The sequence below is a fragment of the Apostichopus japonicus genome, chromosome 9 (assembly GCF_037975245.1).
Source record: "Apostichopus japonicus isolate 1M-3 chromosome 9, ASM3797524v1, whole genome shotgun sequence".
NCBI classification, from domain to species: domain Eukaryota; kingdom Metazoa; phylum Echinodermata; class Holothuroidea; order Aspidochirotida; family Stichopodidae; genus Apostichopus; species Apostichopus japonicus.
Genome location: NC_092569.1, coordinates 27,067,951 through 27,091,372, shown reverse-complemented (window position 1 = coordinate 27,091,372; position 23,422 = coordinate 27,067,951). Strand labels below are relative to the sequence as shown.

Here is a 23,422-nt window from a genome sequence, read left to right as displayed (position 1 = left end):
AACTGTATATTGATAGCAAGCAAATTACGACAAATGGTCGTTATTATAATACCCTGTGAAGACATCATTTCATTGATTTAATTCAAGAATTCCTTTTAATTTGATATACTGAGTAGCATTACTACTAACAACTATAGCAGCTAATGATATAATTTAGTTGGCCTCCTTTCATTACTAATCTGTTAACTGACGAAATGTTTCTTAAAGGACTTCCAACTTTCTTAGTATAAATTCATGTAGATGTTACAAGAACGAAAACAGGAAATACTTGTTGTGGAATCTTATGTTGAAACATAAATACTAGTAGGGGGTATTATGTTGAAGCATTCTTATCATATTAACATTATTTTACCCTTAACTATCTTGACTTCCTATCAATTACTTATGTTTCCGTTTTTCTGAGTATAATCAAACGAAATGAACAAAATGAAAATGCCGTTCATCTATAGTGATAATAATATAAATATTAAAATAAAATAAAACTGTTAGCAAACTGCTTTTAGAGAGCCTGTGTAATAGAATGTGTAAAAGTAAGTTGGCTAAGCCTCTGAAGAAGATCCTGCTAGGATCGAAACGTCAGGCCAACTTACTTTTACACATAATATAAATATTAATAGTAATTTGTCTTATATATAATTAGTCTTATATATGGGATAAAACATGTGCGTTATTACATTGGCGTGCTTGATGGTTTTGGATTAGTCTATAACTATAAATAACATCTTTAAAAGCCTCGGGTAGCAATCCATTCCATGCTTTATATGCAAATGTTGCAAGCTGGACACTTATTATATCATTTAGTTTTAATAAATTAAATCTTTTGAATAGTGGGCTAGTATGGTCACGTTGTGCAGCATGTGAAATATGGCGGATAGCTCTCTTCTGGAGGACACATAGGTGATTAAGATTTGTAGAATAGGTTCCTGACCAAATATATGATCACGCCACGAAAGTTTATTGTCTATGTGTTCACCAAGAACTTAGTAATGTTAACCCAAGCGCGTATCCAGAGGTGGGGCGTTGGGGGGGCGCGCCCCTCGGGTAAGAAAAAGAGGAGAGAAAAAAAAGAAAAGAAAAAAGGAAAAAAGAGGGGAAAAAGGGAAAAAAGGGGGGAAAGAGGAGGAGGAGGAGGAGGAGGAGGAGGAGGAGGAGGAGGAGGAGGAGGAGGAGGAGGAGGAGGAGGAGGAGGAGGAGGAGGCGGAGGCGGAGGAGGAGGAGGAGGAGGAGGAGGAGGAGGAGGAGGAGGAGGAGGAGGAGGAGGAGGAGGAGGAGGAGGAGGAGGAGGAGGAGGAGGAGGAGGAGGAGGAGGAGGAGGAGGAGGAGGAGGAGGAGGAGGAGGAGGAGGAGGAGGAGGAGGAGGAGGAGGAGGAAGGAAGGGAAAAGGAAAAGAAAAAGAAGAAGGAGAGAAAGGAGAAAAGGAGGGAGTAGAAGATAAACGCCAAGACACCGGGAAGAAACAGAGGAACAGAGACATCATGACAGCGCTGAACCCTATTATATACACATGGCCGGGAAACCAGTGACCCTACCCCTTAAACCGACAACTCCTCCATTTTTGACGTTTCCATTTTTCCTCTCTCACTAATGTATCTATATATATATATACTATATATGGTCTATCATAACGCGTGTGTGTGTTTGGACGCCTTAAACAATTGTACTATGAAACCAACTGTGGCTGGTCTCGAACTCGACCGAGTCGTCGGGGAACATGACGCATTTCGGGAATGGGGCGACCGCCCCCCCCCCCCCCCGAGCATACTTTTTATGATATCGCTAGTAAATTCGAAATAGAAAATGCTTAGATGCAACTTACAAGGCATGGGAAGTGTCATTTCCAGCGATCTGGGAGGCATTTTTGGCAAAAATTTTCTTGTACGCTTCGCGCCAACCCTGGCGCTACGCTTAGATAGTTCGCCTACCGGCTTCGCCCCTCCCTTGGCTAATTATTCGCTACGCGCCTGTTCAAATTTATAAAGCAAACAGCAGATATCACATCATATCAGTGAGCATGAAAATGGCGTTTCAGGATGAACAGCCTCAAAAACTGTCTATGTGTAGTCAAAGGAGCCCAATTTGATTTGGGGAGCTGTAACGACTTGCCCGAAAAATATAAACCAAATTTTCGCGCGCTCCGCGCGAGTTCAACATGTTAATGTCAATATCATATAAGCAAGCATCGGTTATTACATCGCATGCCATCATGTACCGTACGGTCACTGAAAGTTGCGCAGTATACCGCGGGATGCTCATATAAACAACGAATTGTCCTATGTAGATGGAGAAAAAGCATGGAGGTCCAATTATGTCAAAACTCTCTTTTACATTAGTAATGGCTAATTAGTCGGCCAAGCTTACAACTTTAATTACCAAGGAGATGATTTTTAAACTATTCATTTCCTTTAGCTACATCATTGCAATGTATTTTTCTTTCAGTATAGGTGCCCGAAAAATTCTCAGCATATTGCCCGAATTTTCAGAAAGAAACATTTCGTTAGCCCCCCCCCCCCCCCCGCCTCCTTGACCTATGTGTGTAGTGTTCGGTTTCCGAAATATCTGGTATTTTTTTTCATTTCCTTCAACAAAGTTTAATAATAGCCGTTATAGGAGGTTTCAATATTTCTACACCAAAAAATTAACTGTGTCGGAATTTTCGAAAATTTCCTCACCAACATTCTTCATCATACTTCCCTCTACTCGTGAAATTTTGACCAGTCTGTTAGGGGTTCAAGGAGGTTTTTCTATATTGGTTGTCCATAGATGAAATTTTTTGCAACATTATGGGTATATGTTTTGAAGTGAGTTTAATCACGAGAAATGTGAGTTTTGAAATTCTGAACAAAAAATGGGCTTAATACCTTCAAAAGTGGGGCTGTTGGGTATTGTGGGCCGCGACGTAGAATCACCTACAAAAAGCAATGATCCACAGGAGATGCGATGAGGTCGAACATGATGTGTGACTGGTGACAATCTTCAAAAAGGTTTTGGATGGAAAAAAAAACTATTGGGAAATACTTGGTTCTCAGGCAAAAGTGTACATTTGGTTGGTCATTTCAAGCCCGAGAAGTGCCATTTCCGGTGATCTGGGGGGTATCAAAACCCGAAATTTTCTTGTACGCTGCGCGCCAACTGATGGTGGCGCTCCGCTTAGATAGTAATTCGCGCCCCCGGGGTTAGAAAATCCTGGATACGCCCCTTTAACCCGATTAATAATTTTATCATTCATGGTAATAATGTGATCCCATCTGAATGAGTGACTAGCATTAAACACCATATAATTAGTTTTTTCAATGTTAAGAGATAATTTGTTTGCTGCAAACCAGCTGGAAAATTTAGTTAGGTCAGTAGAAACAGTTTTATGTGATGAGAGTAGATTTTGGGAATCGAAGAAAATATTAGTGTCTTCGGCAAATAATATTATTTTAGCATATCGAAGACATTGAATAATAGACTAATAGAATCCAAAGACCTAAGACCCAAGACCTAAGACCAAAGACCTAAGATCAAACGGGATGGAGTTCCATATACGTTGTGCAGCCTTCTAGAAGCTATGGTTACCGAACTATCCTGTGCGTGAAATTGGAACCTGAAGTTGAAATTGATAATGCGAACGCACATGGGAGGATTTTGCAGTCATTCCGAAGTCTTTTTGGTAACCAGTGTAGTTCTTCCAGTATATAAGTTATGGGAGGGTGGACCTGTTCGACCTGTGGACGATTAGAGCAGCCGTGTTTGATCCTCTGTAATTTCGATAGTTGGGATGTAGCTACACAAAAATAAAAGAGAATTGCCATAATCAAGCCTACTCGAGATTACAGCATGAATAAGTTTCTCAGTAGCAGACCTACCTAGATATTTCTCGCCCGCTCGTTCCTTCGACAGCTCGTTCCCTCGCCCGCTAGTTGTGTGAGGTATCGGCGTACCATTGTGTGGGTTACCGGCGTCTAACAGAATCGTCTAATTGCGTTGTCTAACACAGGCATCAACCAGTTCCTCGGTTGCAAGATGTTACTACATCGGTAACCTAAATACTGTTTGGAAATTAATATCTATCATATTCTGGTTTGTCACTACTGCAGATGTATGCCAGCTTGGATTATCTTGGTGAATGTTCAACATACATTACCAAAGTTTTTAGACTCAGTAATTCCAATACAACTAACGAAGGGACAAGGGGTCAACAATTTCCTGCAATAAGTAGGCTAACTAACAAAGCAAAATAAAATAAATATAAGAATTGAAAAAAATAATATATACAAAGGCCCAACGTGACTTTGGTGGCTTTCCTACCTAACTAGCTTGTGGTAAAGCCTGCCAGAAATCACAACGGAACTTTAGCAGTTTGTAAACAATCAAACAATGGGGATTATGGACACAAATTTACTGAACACTAGAAACAAAACTATGTAGAGAAAAACAAGGAACATGCAAATAAAGGAAGTAGAGGAAGTATTCAATACAGGGGAACGAACTATAGACAGTAATATCACGAAATATTAAGTGTTATCTTTATTAGTGTTCTTTGAATTGGCAAGAAATGCCCTTCCAAAAGACTTTGTATATCAATTATATTTATAGAAATATCGTAACGAAGAACTACATCACTACTTAATATGCAAATTGCTTTTTTTGTACCTTGTCAAGTCTTTTTGATACAGTTTGATAGAACATGGAGCTGGTAGTCATTTAGTAAATGGTTCGACTCCCATTGCAATCAAACATTTTAACTAATTTCATAAACGATATAGTATACATTTCAGAGATTCAAAAAGTTTACCAGAATAAAGGCTAAATTTGTCCAATAAAGCATACAGGTAACAATTTAGATATGATTATCAATCAGCATTTATCATCAGAGTTGACTTTCATTGCATGACAATGATAACCAGTATCACATATTATATTTACATGTGTATCCAATGTACTGAATTATACCTGCAAATGTTTGCTTAGAAGAAGTTTTGTGGATACTTTGGTATTGAGTTCATTCCCTTGCTTCACTCTTATAAATCGTTGTTCATTCGATCTATTGACTGACTGAAACAAGCAAATAACACACTAGAGTGTAAACAACAGAATTAACAAGATAAAACTAAAATGATGTCTACGCTCAGAAAATAAGCATAAATAAAATAAAACTATATGCTCCTTGTTTGCCCTATTTCAATGCACTAACGTACACATTTATACGTAGTGTTTGCGCAATTAAGCCTTTTATGCAGTCAAACGCAATTACATACTTAGCCTGTTTACTTCTTGCGTTAACTACCCAATTACCCGAACCTTACCCAAACATTCAATTAGAGTGTAGTTTTTAGAATAATCTTGCTTTTAGACCTTATACAAGAACAATATTATAGTCAAAAGATGCTTCAGAATGCACCATTTTGAAGTTCAAAATGTTTTCTTTATTTTGGAGGACTGTTCATGGTGAGTGGGTTTCGTCGTATCTAGGGCCAAATCCATTGCATTTTAATTGGGCCTCTGCTATTCTTGATTCAAATTGAGGCCTATATATATATATATATATATATATATAGACAAAACATATCTAAGAGCGGCTTTGACTACAAAAACCTGCAACAATTAAGAATCGGGTTTACAATTAGATATTCTGGCTACGTTAATCGACAAGCCAGCCGATTTCTCGATCTCCGTTTATGAATATTCTTAAACACTTTTTCACTCCACCTTTTCAAACGCGCCCATTGTAAGATCTTAAGATGTTTTCCTTAATATAGTCGTAACAACAAACTGATCAATTATCCAGTGAATATCAACTAATAATTTGCAAACAACTGTTTTTAAAAAGAACAGAAAGATTCCCTCACAATTTCCCAGACACCAAGAAAGTCATAAGCAAATATTTTAAGAAAATAGGACTAACTTACATCAATACATGAAAGCCGTACAAAAATTTCAAGTCTTGATTCTTTTTTTTTTCTTTAAAAATGTATTAACAAAGAATTTAAAGAAAATGATAACAAAAATAAATATCTTTCTGACAATAAGATATCACAATTCTGTTACGGACAAAACAGAGGAACAGCTTCCATTTCCGGTTGCTGTTTCCTTGGAATGTCTCTAAGTAGGCTACACGTGTTGGCAATTCTCCCGAAAACCAGCAGATGACCATATAAGGAAGCGACTCTTGTTTAGAAGTTAAACATGTGACATTCCAAGACTGTGAGTTGTTTCCGCGTAGTGTACTTGGAAATCGTCAAGGAAGCAATTATGAGTAATATCAATCATTAATTTCAATACAAGGGTAGGTAAATCCCAATAAGATCAGTTATGGGAGTTTAGTTACCGATAGTTTGGAGTTAAAGTGACTTGACTAGTTACATTTTGATGTCTTTGGTCTTAAGCTCAGAGAAGTGGTAAAGCTGTACTAATTTCTCACTCCGTGATTGCCTGAGTGTGCCTCGTGCTGCATCCCCCGTATTCAACATATATACCTTTCGTAGATCGAGATGTAACGGAACGATTCTTAAAGGAATGCTTTTTTTTGCGTTTGCAATGGAATGGAGTAATGCAGAATTATAAATACACCTGTTTTGTTTCAGAAATAGATATTGTCATAAACAGGACATGTGTTAAGTATCATTGTATATTAATATCAAGCAAACGGTCACCCCTTAAGCCGTGAGTAATTGTTAATATTCGAAGTTATCAGGGATATTTTCAGCCAAGGAAGAACAAAAAATTATATTATAATATAACTATTTTGAGATCATAATATCTAAGATCATTAAACATGGCATAATTATGTTTAGATACAGAATGATTGCTAATTTTAAAATAGACGCCATGAAAGCACGAACGAGCTTTTGACCTAATCTTTGACTCGTGTTTAGTGAATCGGTTTCGTTTCTTCGACAATATTGATTTACAGTCACTTAGCTGACTGGTATGCAAACCTAACTGATAAAAATAACCACTATCGCAGGTAGACAAACACTAAAAATCTCAGGTACCATATCCAGTTTGATTTCTATTGAAGACTTTACAATGAAAATGACGAACTTTGCTTCGATTTAGTGATATAACCTAAATCAGTGTTATCTTGAATACCTAAATGTATTGTACCACTGAAGGGTTAACTAAACACAAATATTGTCTTTGCCCTCAGAATATTCTATAACACGTTAGGCATTGCCATTGAGGGGCACATTGTACGTGACATACCAGTCAACTTGTTGTGCTACATTGGTATCGGAACATAAGAACTGATCTGAGAGTTTTATAAATCTAACATGGATCAACGACCGTGAACAGGTAACAAATTAGAGCAATGTGAATAGTATATTTTGATTCTAAAACCAAGGACTACACTTTGAAGCTGCAAGTTATATATACATAATATATATATATATATATATATATATATATATATATATATATATATATATATATATATATATATATATATATATATATATATATATATATATATATATATATATGCATATGTTTCACTATTCTGGATTTTCCAATTCATTACGTTTTCAATTATATATATTCATTTACCATTGTGGTTTACCTCCATTTCATTAACATGAAATCTGTTCAAAGTATCTCTTTCGAAATCCGGCTTTAAGAATCACAAATGATTTCGAGTTAGTTAGCATCATGTTTGATCTCTAGAGTGTGGTAAATATGTCACCCAAACAGAACCTTGTATTATTCGATACAGGTGACTAACGCTTACAGTGGAATTACGACCTTCCTTACCGGTTTCGAACCTCTGGACATACAATCAGCGTCCATAGCCTAGTGGTTAGGGTATCCGCATATAAAGCTGGAGGCCCGGATTCGAATCCTGGTGTAGGCTGGAAGTTTTTTCACTGTTCTGGATTTTCCAACTCATTACGTTTTTAATTATATATATTAATTTGCCTTTGTCGTTTACCTCCATTTCATTAACATATATATGTAAATATATATATATTTACTCCAATCTCCAAATCAGCAAATCACTTCAATCTCCAAAATCATTCAATTGATAATTTGCGTGTTATTGCCATTAACCAGAACGATTCTTGGACAGATAAATCTAGGAAAGCGAAAGAAAATTTCTGGGAACTAAACCTAAAGACCACGGCACCATTCGGTTTAAACATCAGAAACGATTTGCCGTCCCAGATAAACCAAAACAATTCCTTTACAATTACGACGGAATCGGATTAAAATAATCCGACGCGGATTAAAATAATCCGAATTTCTAAAACTTCTGCTCAATTCAGCAGAAATTAGGAAGTCGCTTTGCCTTTACAACCATGCCGACATCTTCTCTTTAAAATAGTTTCAATTCCTGCTACTCCTTGTCACTTTCGGTGATCATGCACTGAAGAAGAGCTAGTTTTGCTCGAAAGCTCTGCAAAAACCAAACATTGGCTGTTTTACTTCCAATCACTTACCTAATTCAATTATTGTATCTCACTCGAGATCCAGCCTTTCTCTACATGCAGCATAGTTGTTTAACGGTTTTTTCCGTTATTCCTATATGTGTGTATATATATATATATATATATATATATATATATATATATATATATATATATATATATATATATATATATATATATATATATATATATATATATATATATATCTATATATCTATATATCTATATATCTATATATATATATATATATATATATATATATATATATATTGAGGGTTTTAGGATTCACAAATGAGTTTGGAGATGGTTAGCCTCACGATTGATAGCCAAATATGTCACCAAGAGAGGACTAGCATTGTTCGATACATGTGGAATATATCCTGCAGTGAATTAACGACTTCATGCGGGTTTCGAACCTCAGGACAGACAATCGGTGTCCATAGCCTAGGGTGACTGTCCACATATGAAACGGGCTGGCCGGGTGATAATCCTGGTGGAGGTTAAATTACTATATATGTTCATTTGCCTTGGTCGTATAATATTTCATTTAACATAGTCTTTTCAATGTATCTCTTTCGTTTATAAGTTTATAAAGACAAAATACACCAGCAAACTTCCACTTCACGACCGGTTTCATCCTTTGGAACTCATCAGGCGAAGGTAGGAATCGAACACCAGACCTTCGTGTCACAGACGGTAGTCCGTACCACTCAACCGTAGTGATTCTACTGGTTTGAATGCTTCGTAAAACTGTGAATGAGGGCTTTTTACCAACGTGCTATGATTGTACAGAGTACACCCCTGGTGGTTTGAATCTGACAATTTACACAGAATTACCACTTTTTATTGACAAGCCTAGCCGTAAGTAAGAAATGAATGTGTAACAAGTGGTATGACATATCGTGACAATTATCAGATGATACTTTGATGAAGAAATTTTAAAACTTTGAGACCTCGTTTTTATCATCATGTATCTAATTCCTGGATTATGGATACAGATTACAGATTCCTGTTACCAGAAACATAAATATTCATACCGCCAAGCAACAGTCGAGTTTAACCTTGTCGTTGTTAATTTTTGAAATAACTTATATCATTCATTTATTACCAGGTAGAAAAGATTCAAGAAAAATGGAATTCTCTGGCTGGAAAAGAGCAGTCGGCATATATTTTCTGGTTACTCTACTTCTTTTCCTTGGTTCAGCGAATGGTATGTTTTCTATTGAAATCGCCCTATTAAGAGAGTACGTCAATCAGTGCTAAACCCCTAATACTACCAAAATGACGAGTTTTCTAGCATCTTTAAACTTAACAATGTCACTATTTAATCCAAGTTTATGTCGTCATATTGATTCTAACACATACGTTTATGTACTCAAACTGTCGGTACGAGTGCTCTTCAGCGGGGAATATTACAATATAGTAAACACTTGTCCTTACGCGGTGACCGTTGAAAATCGCGTGTATTATGCATTTCGACAAGGGAACATCATATCACAATTCTCTTAAAGTGTTCCTCTAAATTAAAATAAGTTTTGTTTTTATTTATATTTTTACACTCGCAGGAAACCGTTGCTCACCTCACGTTAGTGGCTCTTGCGGAGAGAGTGTCATACTACCTTGTGACTTTGATCCAAACATTAAAGGCGTGTATTGGTTTGATGAATCTGATGAAATAGAACCATTGATTAGATTAGAGAGTGGATATAAGATTGGTAGAGGTCACGAAAGTCACGAATATGACGTATTACAAAATGGATCACTCGTTATAAAGAACACTCAATTCACTAATAACCAGCAATATAAAGTAATCCTACTCAACTCGGAATTTAGAGATGAAACATTCACGGTGGACTTCTCTGTTACTGGTGAGTAGGCAAGCTCAACTGATTACTGCATACACGAACGGACAAAAATAGACCTGCGTGACTTTTAAAAAATATATCAAATTGATATTAATATGACATATTTGAAGGCTGGAGAATATTTCATTGTGGCGCTATCATATTTTGTATAACATTAAATCAATGAAGCAAATAATAAAGCTAAAGAAGAATTTATATTAAAAACATTTCTATGATTTTTTTAAGACGACATATTTCAATGTTGAGAAAGTTGGACATTGCGTACCATACCTCGTGTAATATCGATAAAATTTCACGACAAAAAAAACAAGTTTTTCAAGTAGAAAAATAAAGCAATAACATTCAAGTTGGTGTAACTTTAAAATCTGAAATGGAACGTTTTGTACGGTAACTACGCGTGTATTTTCCCAGCTTTGCGTACTGCACTCGTAAGACACCGTAGCTGTATTCCGTTCGTGTAAGTCAAATTTTTTCGACCAAATTTTGCGAGCGCCATTTAATAGTCTCAACGAAACCAATTAAATTTATAAGAGTAACTAGGTAACGTCATAGCTGTATTCTCTGACTTTTCCACAGATAATTTCACAATTATTTATCGGAAATAAAATTCGTTACAATCAACACATTCGTGAAGGTGATGATGTTTTTCCTAGCTTGATTTTTGACATTTGCAATTGTAAATCTGTTTCTTTCTGGTTGAATTTGATCACAGTAACGGGGAAATTTCATAGTTTTGAGCAGCCGAACTACATCACAGAGCAATATCAGAGATACTTATAACCCTTTTTTGTACTTCTGCTATGTTGAGCCTTAACTTAACAAGACTAAATGTTTCTTAACTATACATTTTTTCATACTACTTGATTTTTTCAGAGAATTGTCTTCCTAGTGTGACTGGACGCTTGCACACAGAGGGCGTGATAAGTTGTTGCTTCAACCCAGAAAATGAAGGGGTGTATTGGTTTGAAGAGCACGACGATATTGAACCACTGATTAGATCTGAAAGTGGGTCGAAATTCGGGCGAGGATATGACAGTAACGAACATGATATGTTGCTAAACGGATCACTAGTTATTAAAAAAGTTCAGCACACGCATGAACAGACATATAAAGTGATCTTACTCGACACTGAATTTCGCGAAAAGACAATTTTCGTAGATTTTTCTGTTACTGGTGAGTCACTAAAATCAATACTTTACATTTTCGCACTGACCACTGAAAGCTACAGGTAATAGCCAGCGTAGCTCAGTGAAAGTTTTACCACAAAACTAAATAAAATTGTTTTCTATTGACAAGGTCCAGACTGACAGAATTAAGAATAAGTGTCACAAGATAAGTGAACAGGATCAACACATTAATTATTATCCTCCCATTTCACCTCAGTTTTATTTTCTGATTATAATTGTTGGATTTTCCTATTTCAATTGACCTTATTGTCACCCTTTTATTATATATCAACTCATTATTTTTATTTCATCTTTCTCTTTAATCAGTTCTCTTTTTTGTCTAATAACAACTCTACATTTTCATTTTTAAATAGAGGTAACTATTTTTTCAATCTTACTGAATATTTTCAGTCGAGTCATCAGAATGTCCATCTCCTCAGAGAGGCCTTCTTGGAGAACCGAGCATTATCAATTGTCATTTCAATACTGACTTTAAAAGAGTTTCTTGGATTGTTGAAGATTCTGACAATGATCCTCTGATACAACGAGAAGGTTCGACCATCTCTGGGCCTGGTTTCAGAGACAACAAGTACGACGTATCCAATAATGGATCACTTATGATACGCCGAGTTTCCGAAGAAAACAACGCCAGATACAAAGTGATTTTGGTTGATGTGAATAATAAATCATTTACTTACCAAATAGACTTTGAAGCAGGTAAACTTTGATTTAAGTTGTATGTTGTTGTAAGGTTGTTACCCCACAGTCATTTGTAATGCTGCATTATCATCAATAGGTATGGGGAACGAATATCACACGTAGTGACATAATATGTTGATATATGACAACGTTGCGTTTAATAATCAGTAATCAGCAGTTATTTTTACGACGCTTAAGCGACCACAAAATATGGGAGAAACCTACGAGAGATTATGGATTACAACCTGCACGTCGGCTGGCTCCCATTTCAACATTTTAACTCCAATTTTGAATATTTTCAAGTTAGAAAGTCATGTCAGATGGGAAAGCCATACATTCCTCTTGGATAAAAAACCCACCTTACTATAACCTGGCCGGGAATCAAACCCCGAACTTACTTTTTGCTAAGCCTCAATGCTTCAATTGCCACCGCCATAATCCAATCGGCCACAGCACCGGTATGGTTTCCACCAATGCACCCAACGTTATAAATATTTGCCAACATATTTTAATTTTGTTCACATTAGAAACATTTTGCACCAATTTGCTTCCGCCTAACCACGGCACAGTTGAACAAACTGCTAAGTTAGCTGTGTATAACTGTGAGGAAGGTTTCCATTTGAATAATAATGCACTTGTTGAGTGTATTTTGGATGACGCAACTGAAACCTATGATTGGACTGGACCAATTCCGAAATGTGTCAGAGACATTGTTACAACCACTTCTGTAGCAACCACTTCTGTAGCAACCACTCCAAAGATGACAACGACGAAGATGAAGATATATAGTTCTACTACAGGTAGTCCTACTACGAACACGCCTAGGCCGACATTAAATGACAAGAATGTACACATGAAAACCAGAGGGCGTAATACAGATAAGGTTCATCCTACTACTAAAAGAGGTAAGCAAATGCCAAGATCCCATCCAATCGGAAGCTTGTCAAGAAAGGTATTTTATGATATCGTATTAATATAAACATATAATCATCATGTTAATTGGAAGTCATAACAGCACATTAGCCTTAATTTGTTGTACTATTTATGAATGGGAAATATTTCCAATAGCAATACCGAAAACAAAGCTAACACATATAGAATCCCATGAAGAAATATTTTATATATGAATTGTATAATTTTTTAAGCTATTGTAATGCCAATTGCACAAACTATAGTTTTGTTAACATACTTTTATGTTCGTTAATAATCATAGTTTTAATGTCTCTTGGTAAATAAAATAAAATTGTGTAAATATGAAAGCTTGCTAACAACTACTAAATTTCTTTGAAGAATAACATCTAATCATTTGTTGAATTTTACCAACAGGTGGATCAAATGGCAGTCATTTGCGAGTACACCTTGCTTTCATCACGTTAGCAGCCATTACGCCCTTCCTATTTTTAATTACATGGTAGGTTTGTGAGATATAAAGCATGGCCAAAATCATCTGCGGTTGTATTAATGGTCTTCCTACCATCATCGAGTATATACTTAGTGATTTGGAACATGACCAAATCGGATAGGATAGTGTTGAGACGGGTTTATAGTAAGGTTTAGTTACTCACTTATGTGCTCTTTGCTTTCTCCAGATTTCGATAGTATTCACTTTTCATTTGTATAAATAATAATGTTTAAGAAGTGTTCTAAGAAATTCAGTAAGATTGTTAAGAAGTACATGTTTATTTGAAGGTTATATAAATGCAATAAATCGTATACCCTTACCCACGCTTAAGTTTATAAAGTTAGCTGTGCTTATATTGTTATCACTTTCATTCAAAACATATACTATATAATCTGTATGGTTTTTTTTTTGTATGTTTGCAATACCCAAATCGAGACTTTGAACATTGGTAACAAGTAATTAGTAATTATTCCTATTAGTAAATCCTTGATGAACAACTTTTCTTAAGTTAATAAAAGAACTTTGTTGATCCCAAATCATCCCAAACACTTGGGTATTTGTACTACTCCTATCCGTGTAATATAAACTGATAAATATCAATCATGAGTTTTATTTTCATTTGTAATATTCCAAACGTTATCTTACTCAGGACAGTTGTAGGACATTTTTGGTAAACATCTCTATCATTTCTCTGTCCTAATTTCACGACTAGTGTGGATAATGAAAACTTGCCAAAATTGAAGTTTCAAGTCTCCGTTTAGTCTCTGTGTTGAAATTGTATTTGTTTTAAATTAGCTTATTATCTAGCAAAGTATTTTTCGTTTTTTTATCATTAACTAACATTGTTTCATTAAATTAAGTTTCATGATTGTAAATATGTTTCTACTTTTGCAATAATCAATTTGCATGATGTCTTTAAAGTCATCAATTTTATACTCTCAGATAGATACAACTTGTAACTGTGAATATAGTTTTTATATAAATAATGCACCCATAGTCTTTAATTCACTGAAATTTCCTGTATATATTTTTACTGTAAAACCATCATATTCTGGATGATATCTTAATATATCAAATTATCGTCCATTAGTATAATGATCGTCATGAGGTGCATGTAAATAAATACTTTTGACAAGTTTCTATTTCTTCTCATCTGTCACTATGTAGTCCTTTAACTGATTTTCACTTCTTGTTTATACAATGCAATTAAAGCGAAGGCGTTATAAAAACACACATACACACATATAAGTATTCTTATAGCAAACAAAATTGACTAAGGTAAAAATTTCCAGAAGCTTCTGAAAGAATCTAACAGATAAATGATATTTATCAGCATGCTCACTGTAAAATTCCTAAGACAGCTCATTTATGTGCTGGTAAATGTTACTCCATTCAACATTCCATAACACCAGATTTCTGTTGACTTATTTTTTATACCAACCCGACATTCCCCATCCCAACACAATAAATAACTTATCCATAGAATTAGAGATTGGATTCTTAGTTCTTTATATAGTCTTCAGTATACATGTATCAGTAGGTCAGGGGTGCAACCACCTTTTCTTGTAGAGTGGAGAAGGTGATTGGTGTATTATGATAATTCGCTATTGGGCGGAAGGGGAGGGGTCTAACGGTTCTTGGATTCAAAGATGATACCACATTTTGTAACTTTTGAAACAATGTTCAAGACGTTATTGTATCGAATAGACGTGTTATATGTATATGAGTCCCCCCCCCCCCCCATGAGTTCTTCATGACCCAGTTTATCATGAGTTCTTCCTGATCCAGTTTATTAATTAACTGAAAATAAAAACTATAGCAGCTAATAATAATAATAATAAATGAATTTGCCTCCTTTCATTACTAATCTGCAAACTGACGCAGTGTTTTTCTAAAGGACTTTCAACTGTCTTAGTATAAATTCATGTAGATGTCACAATGGCGAAAACAGGAAATACTTGTTGTGGAAACTTATGTTGAAACATAAATACTAGTATTGGGTATTATGTTGAAGCTTCCTCATCATATAAACATTATTTTACCCTTAATTATCTTCACTTCCTATCGATTACTTATGTTTCCGTTTTTCTGAGTATAACAAAACGAAATTTTACAAACTGAAAATGAAAATGGCTTTCATCTATAGTGATAATAATATAAATAATAGTAGTAATTAGTCTTATATAGTGCAGACTCCAACAAAAGTTGTCCAAATGCGCTTTACGGGTGCCGAAGGTGCAAAAACTTATAGAGTTGAGAGGAAAGGAAAGTTTTAAGACAGCGCCTAAATTGAATAATATAATCCAAAGACCTAAGTTCAAACGGGAGGGAGATCCATATACGTGGTGCATCCTTCTGAAAGCTACGGTCAACGACATTCCTGTGCGTGAAATTGGAACCTGAAGTTGAAATTGATAATGTGAACGAACTGGGAGGATTTAACTGAATCGTCTAAATGCGTTGTCTAACACAGACATCTACCAGTTCCTCGGTTGAAAGATGTTACTATATCGGTAACCTAAATACTGTTTGGAAATTAATATCTATCATATTCTAGTTTGTTACTACTGCAGATGTATCATGTATAGCAGCTTGGATTATCTTGGTGTATGTTCAACATACATTACCAATGTTTTTAGACTCAGTAATTCCAATACAACTATAAACGAAGGGACAAGGGGTCAACAATTTCCTGCAATAAGTACGCTAACTAACAAAGCAAAATAAACTTGATATAAGAATAAAAAAAATAATATATACAAAGGCCCAACGTGACTTTGGTGGTTCTCCTACCTAACTAGCTTGTGGTAAAGCCTGCCAGAAATCACAAATGGAACTTTAGCAGAATTTAAACAATCAAGCACTGGGGATTATGGACACAGATTCACTGAAAACTAGAAACATAACTATGTAGAGAACAACAAGGAACATGCATATTAAATGAAGTAGAAGAGGTATTCAATACAAGGGAACGTAATATAGACAGTAATATTACGAAATATTAAGTGTTATCTTTGTTAGTGTTCTTTGAATTGGCAAGAAATGCCCTTCCAAAAGACTTTGTATATCAATTATATTTATAGAAATATTTTAACGAAGAACTACATCAATACTTAATATGCAAATTGATTTTTTTGTAGCTGTCAAGTCTTTTTGATACAGTTTGGTAGAACATGGAGCTGGTAGTCATTTAGTAAATGGTTCGACTCCCATTGCAATCAAATATTTTGTCTAATTGCATAAACGATATAGTATACATTTCAGAGATTCAAAAAGTTTGCCAGAATAAAGGCTAAATTTCCAATAAAGCATACAAGTAACAATTTAGATATGATTATCAATCAGCATTTATCATCAGAGTTGACTTTCATTGCATGACAATGATAACCAGTATCACATATTATATTTACATGTGTATCCAATGTACTGAATTATACCTGCAAATGTTTGCTTAGAAGAAGTTTTGTGGATACTTTGGTATTGAGTTCATTCCCTTGCTTCACTCTTATAAATCGTTGTTTATTCGATCTATTGATTGACTGACTGAAACAAGCAAATAACACACTAGAGTGTAAACAACAGAATTAACAAGATAAAACTAAAATGATGTCTACGCTCAGAAAATAAGCATAAATAAAATAAAACTATATGCTCCTTGTTTGCCCTATTTCAATGCACTAACGTACACATTTATACGTAGTGTTTGCGCAATTAAGCCTTTTATGCAGTCAAACGCAATTACATACTTAGCCTGTTTACTTCTTGCGTTAACTACCCAATTACCCGAACCTTACCCAAACATTCAATTAGAGTGTAGTTTTTAAAATAATCTTGCTTTTAGACCTTATTCAAGAACAATATTATAGTCAAAAGATGCTTCAGAATGCACCATTTTGAAGTTCAAAATGTTTTCTTTATTTTGGAGGACTGTTCATGGTGAGTGGGTTTCGTCGTATCTAGGGCCAAATCCATTGCATTTTAATTGGGCCTCTGCTATTCTTGATTCAAATTGAGGCCTCTATATATATATATAGACAAAACATATCTAAGAGCGGCTTTGACTACAAAAACCTGCAACAATTAAGAATCGGGTTTACAATTAGATATTCTGGCTACGTTAATCGACAAGCCAGCCGATTTCTCGATCTCCGTTTATGAATATTCTTAAACACTTTTTCACTCCACCTTTTCAAACGCGCCCATTGTAAGATCTTAAGATGTTTTCCTTAATATAGTCGTAACAACAAACTGATCAATTATCCAGTGAATATCAACTAATAATTTGCAAACAACTGTTTTTAAAAAGAACAGAAAGATTCCCTCACAATTTCCCAGACACCAAGAAAGTCATAAGCAAATATTTTAAGAAAATAGGACTAACTTACATCAATACATGAAAGCCGTACAAAAATTTCAAGTCTTGATTCTTTTTTTTTTCTTTAAAAATGTATTAACAAAGAATTTAAAGAAAATGATAACAAAAATAAATATCTTTCTGACAATAAGATATCACAATTCTGTTACGGACAAAACAGAGGAACAGCATCCATTTCCGGTTGCTGTTTCCTTGGAATGTCTCTAAGTAGGCTACACGTGTTGGCGATTCTCCCGAAAACCAGCAGATGACCATATAAGGAAGCGACTCTTGTTTAGAAGTTAAACATGTGACATTCCAAGACTGTGAGTTGTTTCCGCGTAGTGTACTTGGAAATCGTCAAGGAAGCGATTATGAGTAATATCAATCATTAATTTCAATACAAGCGTAGGTAAATCCCAATAAGATCAGTTATGGGAGTTTAGTTACCGATAGTTTGGAGTTAAAGTGACTTGACTAGTTACATTTTGATGTCTTTGGTCTTAAGCTCAGAGAAGTGGTAAAGCTGTACTAATTTCTCACTCCGTGATTGCCTGAGTGTGCCTCGTGCTGCATCCCCCGTATTCAACATATATACCTTTCGTAGATCGAGATGTAACGGAACGATTCTTAAAGGAATGCTTTTTTTTGCGTTTGCAATGGAATGGAGTAATGCAGAATTATAAATACACCTGTTTTGTTTCAGAAATAGATATTGTCATAAACAGGACATGTGTTAAGTATCATTGTATATTAATATCAAGCAAACGGTCACCCCTTAAGCCGTGAGTAATTGTTAATATTCGAAGTTATCAGGGATATTTTCAGCCAAGGAAGAACAAAAAATTATATTATAATATAACTATTTTTTGAGATCATAATATCTAAGATCATTAAACATGGCATAATTATGTTTAGATACAGAATGATTGCTAATTTTAAAATAGACGCCATGAAAGCACGAACGAGCTTTTGACCTAATCTTTGACTCGTGTTTAGTGAATCGGTTTCGTTTCTTCGACAATATTGATTTACAGTCACTTAGCTGACTGGTATGCAAACCTTACTGATAAAAATAACCACTATCGCAGGTAGACAAACACTAAAAATCTCAGGTACCATATCCAGTTTGATTTCTATTGAAGACTTTACAATGAAAATGACGAACTTTGCTTCGATTTAGTGATATAACCTAAATCAGTGTTATCTTGAATACCTAAATGTATTGTACCACTGAAGGGTTAACTAAACACAAATATTGTCTTTGCCCTCAGAATATTCTATAACACGTTAGGCATTGCCATTGAGGGGCACATTGTACGTGACATACCAGTCAACTTGTTGTGCTACATTGGTATCGGAACATAAGAACTGATCTGAGAGTTTTATAAATCTAACATGGATCAACGACCGTGAACAGGTAACAAATTAGAGCAATGTGAATAGTATATTTTGATTCTAAAACCAAGGACTACACTTTGAAGCTGCAAGTTATATATACATAATATATATATATATATATGCATATGTTTCACTATTCTGGATTTTCCAATTCATTACGTTTTCAATTATATATATTCATTTACCATTGTGGTTTACCTCCATTTCATTAACATGAAATCTGTTCAAAGTATCTCTTTCGAAATCCGGCTTTAAGAATCACAAATGATTTCGAGTTAGTTAGTATCATGTTTGATCTCTAGAGTGTGGTAAATATGTCACCCAAACAGAACCTTGTATTATTCGATACAGGTGACTAACGCTTACAGTGGAATTACGACCTTCCTTACCGGTTTCGAACCTCTGGACATACAATCAGCGTCCATAGCCTAGTGGTTAGGGTATCCGCATATAAAGCTGGAGGCCCGGATTCGAATCCCGGTGTAGGCTGGAAGTTTTTTCACTGTTCTGGATTTTCCAACTCATTACGTTTTTAATTATATATATTAATTTGCCTTTGTCGTTTACCTCCATTTCATTAACATATATATGTAAATATATATATATTTACTCCAATCTCCAAATCAGCAAATCACTTCAATCTCCAAAATCATTCAATTGATAATTTGCGTGTTATTGCCATTAACCAGAACGATTCTTGGACAGATAAATCTAGGAAAGCGAAAGAAAATTTCTGGGAACTAAACCTAAAGACCACGGCACCATTCGGTTTAAACATCAGAAACGATTTGCCGTCCCAGATAAACCAAGACAATTCCTTTACAATTACGACGGAATCGGATTAAAATAATCCGACGCGGATTAAAATAATCCGAATTTCTAAAACTTCTGCTCAATTCAGCAGAAATTAGGAAGTCGCTTTGCCTTTACAACCATGCCGACATCTTCTCTTTAAAATAGTTTCAATTCCTGCTACTCCTTGTCACTTTCGGTGATCATGCACTGAAGAAGAGCTAGTTTTGCTCGAAAGCTCTGCAAAAACCAAACATTGGCTGTTTTACTTCCAATCACTTACCTAATTCAATTATTGTATCTCACTCGAGATCCAGCCTTTCTCTACATGCAGCATAGTTGTTTAACGGTTTTTTCCGTTATTCCTATATGTGTATATATATCTATATATATATATATATATATATATATATATATATATATATATATATATATATATATATATATATATATATATATATATCTATATCTATATATCTATATATCTATCTATATATATATATATATATATATATATATATATATATATATATATATATATATATATATATATATATTGAGGGTTTTAGGATTCACAAATGAGTTTGGAGATTGTTAGCCTCACGATTGATAGCCAAATATGTCACCAAGAGAGGACTAGCATTGTTCGATACATGTGGAATATATCCTGCAGTGAATTAACGACTTCATGCGGGTTTCGAACCTCAGGACAGACAATCGGTGTCCATAGCCTAGGGTGACTGTCCACATATGAAACGGGCTGGCCGGGTGATAATCCTGGTGGAGGTTAAATTACTATATATGTTCATTTGCCTTGGTCGTATAATATTTCATTTAACATAGTCTTTTCAATGTATCTCTTTCGTTTATAAGTTTATAAAGACAAAATACACCAGCAAACTTCCACTTCACGACCGGTTTCATCCTTTGGAACTCATCAGGCGAAGGTAGGAATCGAACACCAGACCTTCGTGTCACAGACGGAAGTCCGTACCACTCAACCGTAGTGATTCTACTGGTTTGAATGCTTCGTAAAACTGTGAATGAGGGCTTTTTACCAACGTGCTATGATTGTACAGAGTGCACCCCTGGTGGTTTGAATCTGACAATTTACACAGAATTACCACTTTTTATTGACAAGCCTAGCCGTAAGTAAGAAATGAATGTGTAACAAAAATAATAAATAATTTACTTAACAAATAGACTTTGAAGCAGGTAAACTTTGAATTTAAATTGTATGTTGTTGTAGGTTGTTACCCCATAGTCATTTGTAATGCTGCATTACCACAATAAGGTACGGGGAAACGAATATCACACGAAGTGACATTATTGTTGATCTATGATAGACGTTGCGTTTAATAATCAATAATCAGCAGTTATTTTACGAAGGTTAAGCGACCACGAAATGTGGGAAAAACCCGCAAAGGATTATGGATTACAACTTATACGTCGTGTGGCTCCCATTTCAACATTTTAACTCAAATTTTGAATAATTTTAAATAAGAAAATCATGTCAGATGGCTAAACCGTAGATTCCTTTGGATGAAAAAAACCCACCTTACCAGGACCCGGCCGGGAATCGAACCTCGAACTTCCTGTTTGCTATGCCTCATTGCTTCAATTGCCACCACCTTTATCCAATCGGCCCAGCACTGGTATCATTTCCACCCATGCACCCAACATTATAAATATATGCCAAGACCTTTTCCTTGTTTTTCACATTAGAAACATTTTGCACCAACTTGCCTCAGCCTAACCACGGCACAGTTAAACAAAGTGCCAAGTTAGCTGAGTATAACTGTGAGGAAGGTTTCCATTTAAATAATAATCATACACTTGTTGAGTGTATTTTGGATGAAGCAACGGACACCTTTCATTGGTCTGGCCCAATTCCGGAATGCGTCAGAGACATTGTTACAACCACTTCTGTAGCTACCACTTTAAAGACGACACCGACGAAGATGAAGATATATAGTTCTACTACAGGTAGTACCACTACGAACCCGTCTAGGTCAACATTAAATGACAAGAATGTACAAAGGAATACTATAGGGAGTAAAACAGATAAGGTTCATCCTACTTGTAAAAAAGGTAAGCAAATGCCAAGATCCCCTCCAACTGGAAGCTTGTCAAGAAATGTATTTTATGATATCGTATTTAATACAAACATATAAACATCAAGTTAATTGAAAGTCATAACGGCACATTGCTACAATATTTTGTTTTATTTACGAATGGGATTAATTCAATGCCAATGAGTGTTGTTCTTTACAGGAAAAAAAAGCTAACACACAGAAGTCCATGAAGAAATATTATATATTTCAATTGTACAGATTTCCAGTTATTGTAATGCCAAATGCACCAACTATAGTTTTGTCGACATACTTGTAAGTTCATTCATTATGATAATTTTACCGTCTCTTGATAAATAAATGACATTGTGTAAATATAAAAGCTTGCTAACAACTAGTAAAGTCTTTAAAGAATAACATCTAAACATTTGTTGAATTTTACCAACAGGTGGATCAAATGGCAGTCATTTGCGAGTACACCTTGCTGTCATCACGTTAGCAACCATTACGTCCTTCCTTTTCTTAAATACATGACAGAATTGTGAGATGTAAAGCATGACCAAAGTCATCTGCGGTTGTATTATTGTTCCTTCTACCATCTTCGAGAATATAATTAGTGACTTGGAACACTGAATCGGATAGGATAGTGTTGAGACGGGTTTGTAGTAAGGATTAATTAGTAACCCATTGTGCCTTTTGCTTTCTCCAGCTTTTATTAGTATTCACTTTGCATTTGTATTAATAATCATGTTATAGTAGACTCTCCAAAAATGAAATTTAATTAATTAATTAATCGTATACCCTTACCCAGGCTTAAATTCATAAATTGGCTCTGTTCATTTTGTAAGCACTTTGGATTTGTTATACAAGTCATGTACCATAAAGTATGTGTTGTTTCTTTGTATGTTTAGAATACCCAAATCGAGACTTTGAATATTGGTAACAAGTAATTTCGTATTCGTATTATTGAACCCTTGGGGAGAAACTTTCCTTCAGTTGATAAAACAAAATTCTTGACCCAAAATCATCCCAACTCTAGAATCTTGTACGACGCTAATCCGTATAATATAAACTGATAAATATCATTCAGGTTAACTTACCGTGTTTTATTTTTCATTTCTTATATTTCAAACGTTATCTAAATTAGGAAAGTTGTAGTACATTTTGGGTGTATTTATCTTATCTTAAGGCATTGTGGTATATGACATTAATGTATGTATATTAAATCCTCCTGCAAGCAGGAACTCGCGAAGAAGCCTCACT

General features: G+C 35.0%; 1 protein-coding gene across 7 annotated transcripts; it reads left to right on the top strand.

Moving 5' to 3' along the window:
* The first annotated feature begins 7,067 nt into the window (after positions 1–7,067).
* LOC139974355 (uncharacterized) lies at positions 7,068–23,187 on the top strand. Of its 7 annotated transcripts, none has more exons than XM_071981431.1 (8): positions 7,068–7,278; positions 8,995–9,269; positions 9,520–9,618; positions 9,974–10,276; positions 11,147–11,446; positions 11,851–12,156; positions 12,666–13,043; positions 22,608–23,187. In XM_071981431.1, the coding sequence occupies exons 2-8, from the start codon at positions 9,146–9,148 to the stop codon at positions 22,691–22,693; spliced, it is 1,596 nt and encodes a 531-aa protein (XP_071837532.1). In that variant the 5' UTR covers positions 7,068–7,278; positions 8,995–9,145; the 3' UTR covers positions 22,694–23,187. The 7 variants fall into 7 exon arrangements, with proteins under 7 accessions (XP_071837532.1, XP_071837533.1, XP_071837531.1 ...); XM_071981432.1 differs by lacking the exon at positions 12,666–13,043 and adding an exon at positions 21,813–22,178 and having other exon boundaries at positions 7,071–7,278; XM_071981430.1 differs by lacking the exon at positions 22,608–23,187 and adding an exon at positions 13,465–15,005 and having other exon boundaries at positions 7,073–7,278; positions 9,004–9,269.
* The last annotated feature ends 235 nt before the right edge of the window (positions 23,188–23,422 follow it).

Excerpts from the sequence above, each read along its gene's own strand:
- LOC139974355 (XM_071981430.1), top strand. The coding sequence starts at position 9,146 with ATGCTTCGTAAAACTGTGAATGAGGGCTTTTTACCAACGTGCTATGAT. Across the intron at positions 10,277-11,146 it reads GGTGGACTTCTCTGTTACTG|AGAATTGTCTTCCTAGTGTG; the intron begins GTGAGTAGGCAA and ends TGATTTTTTCAG. Across the intron at positions 11,447-11,850 it reads CGTAGATTTTTCTGTTACTG|TCGAGTCATCAGAATGTCCA; the intron begins GTGAGTCACTAA and ends GAATATTTTCAG.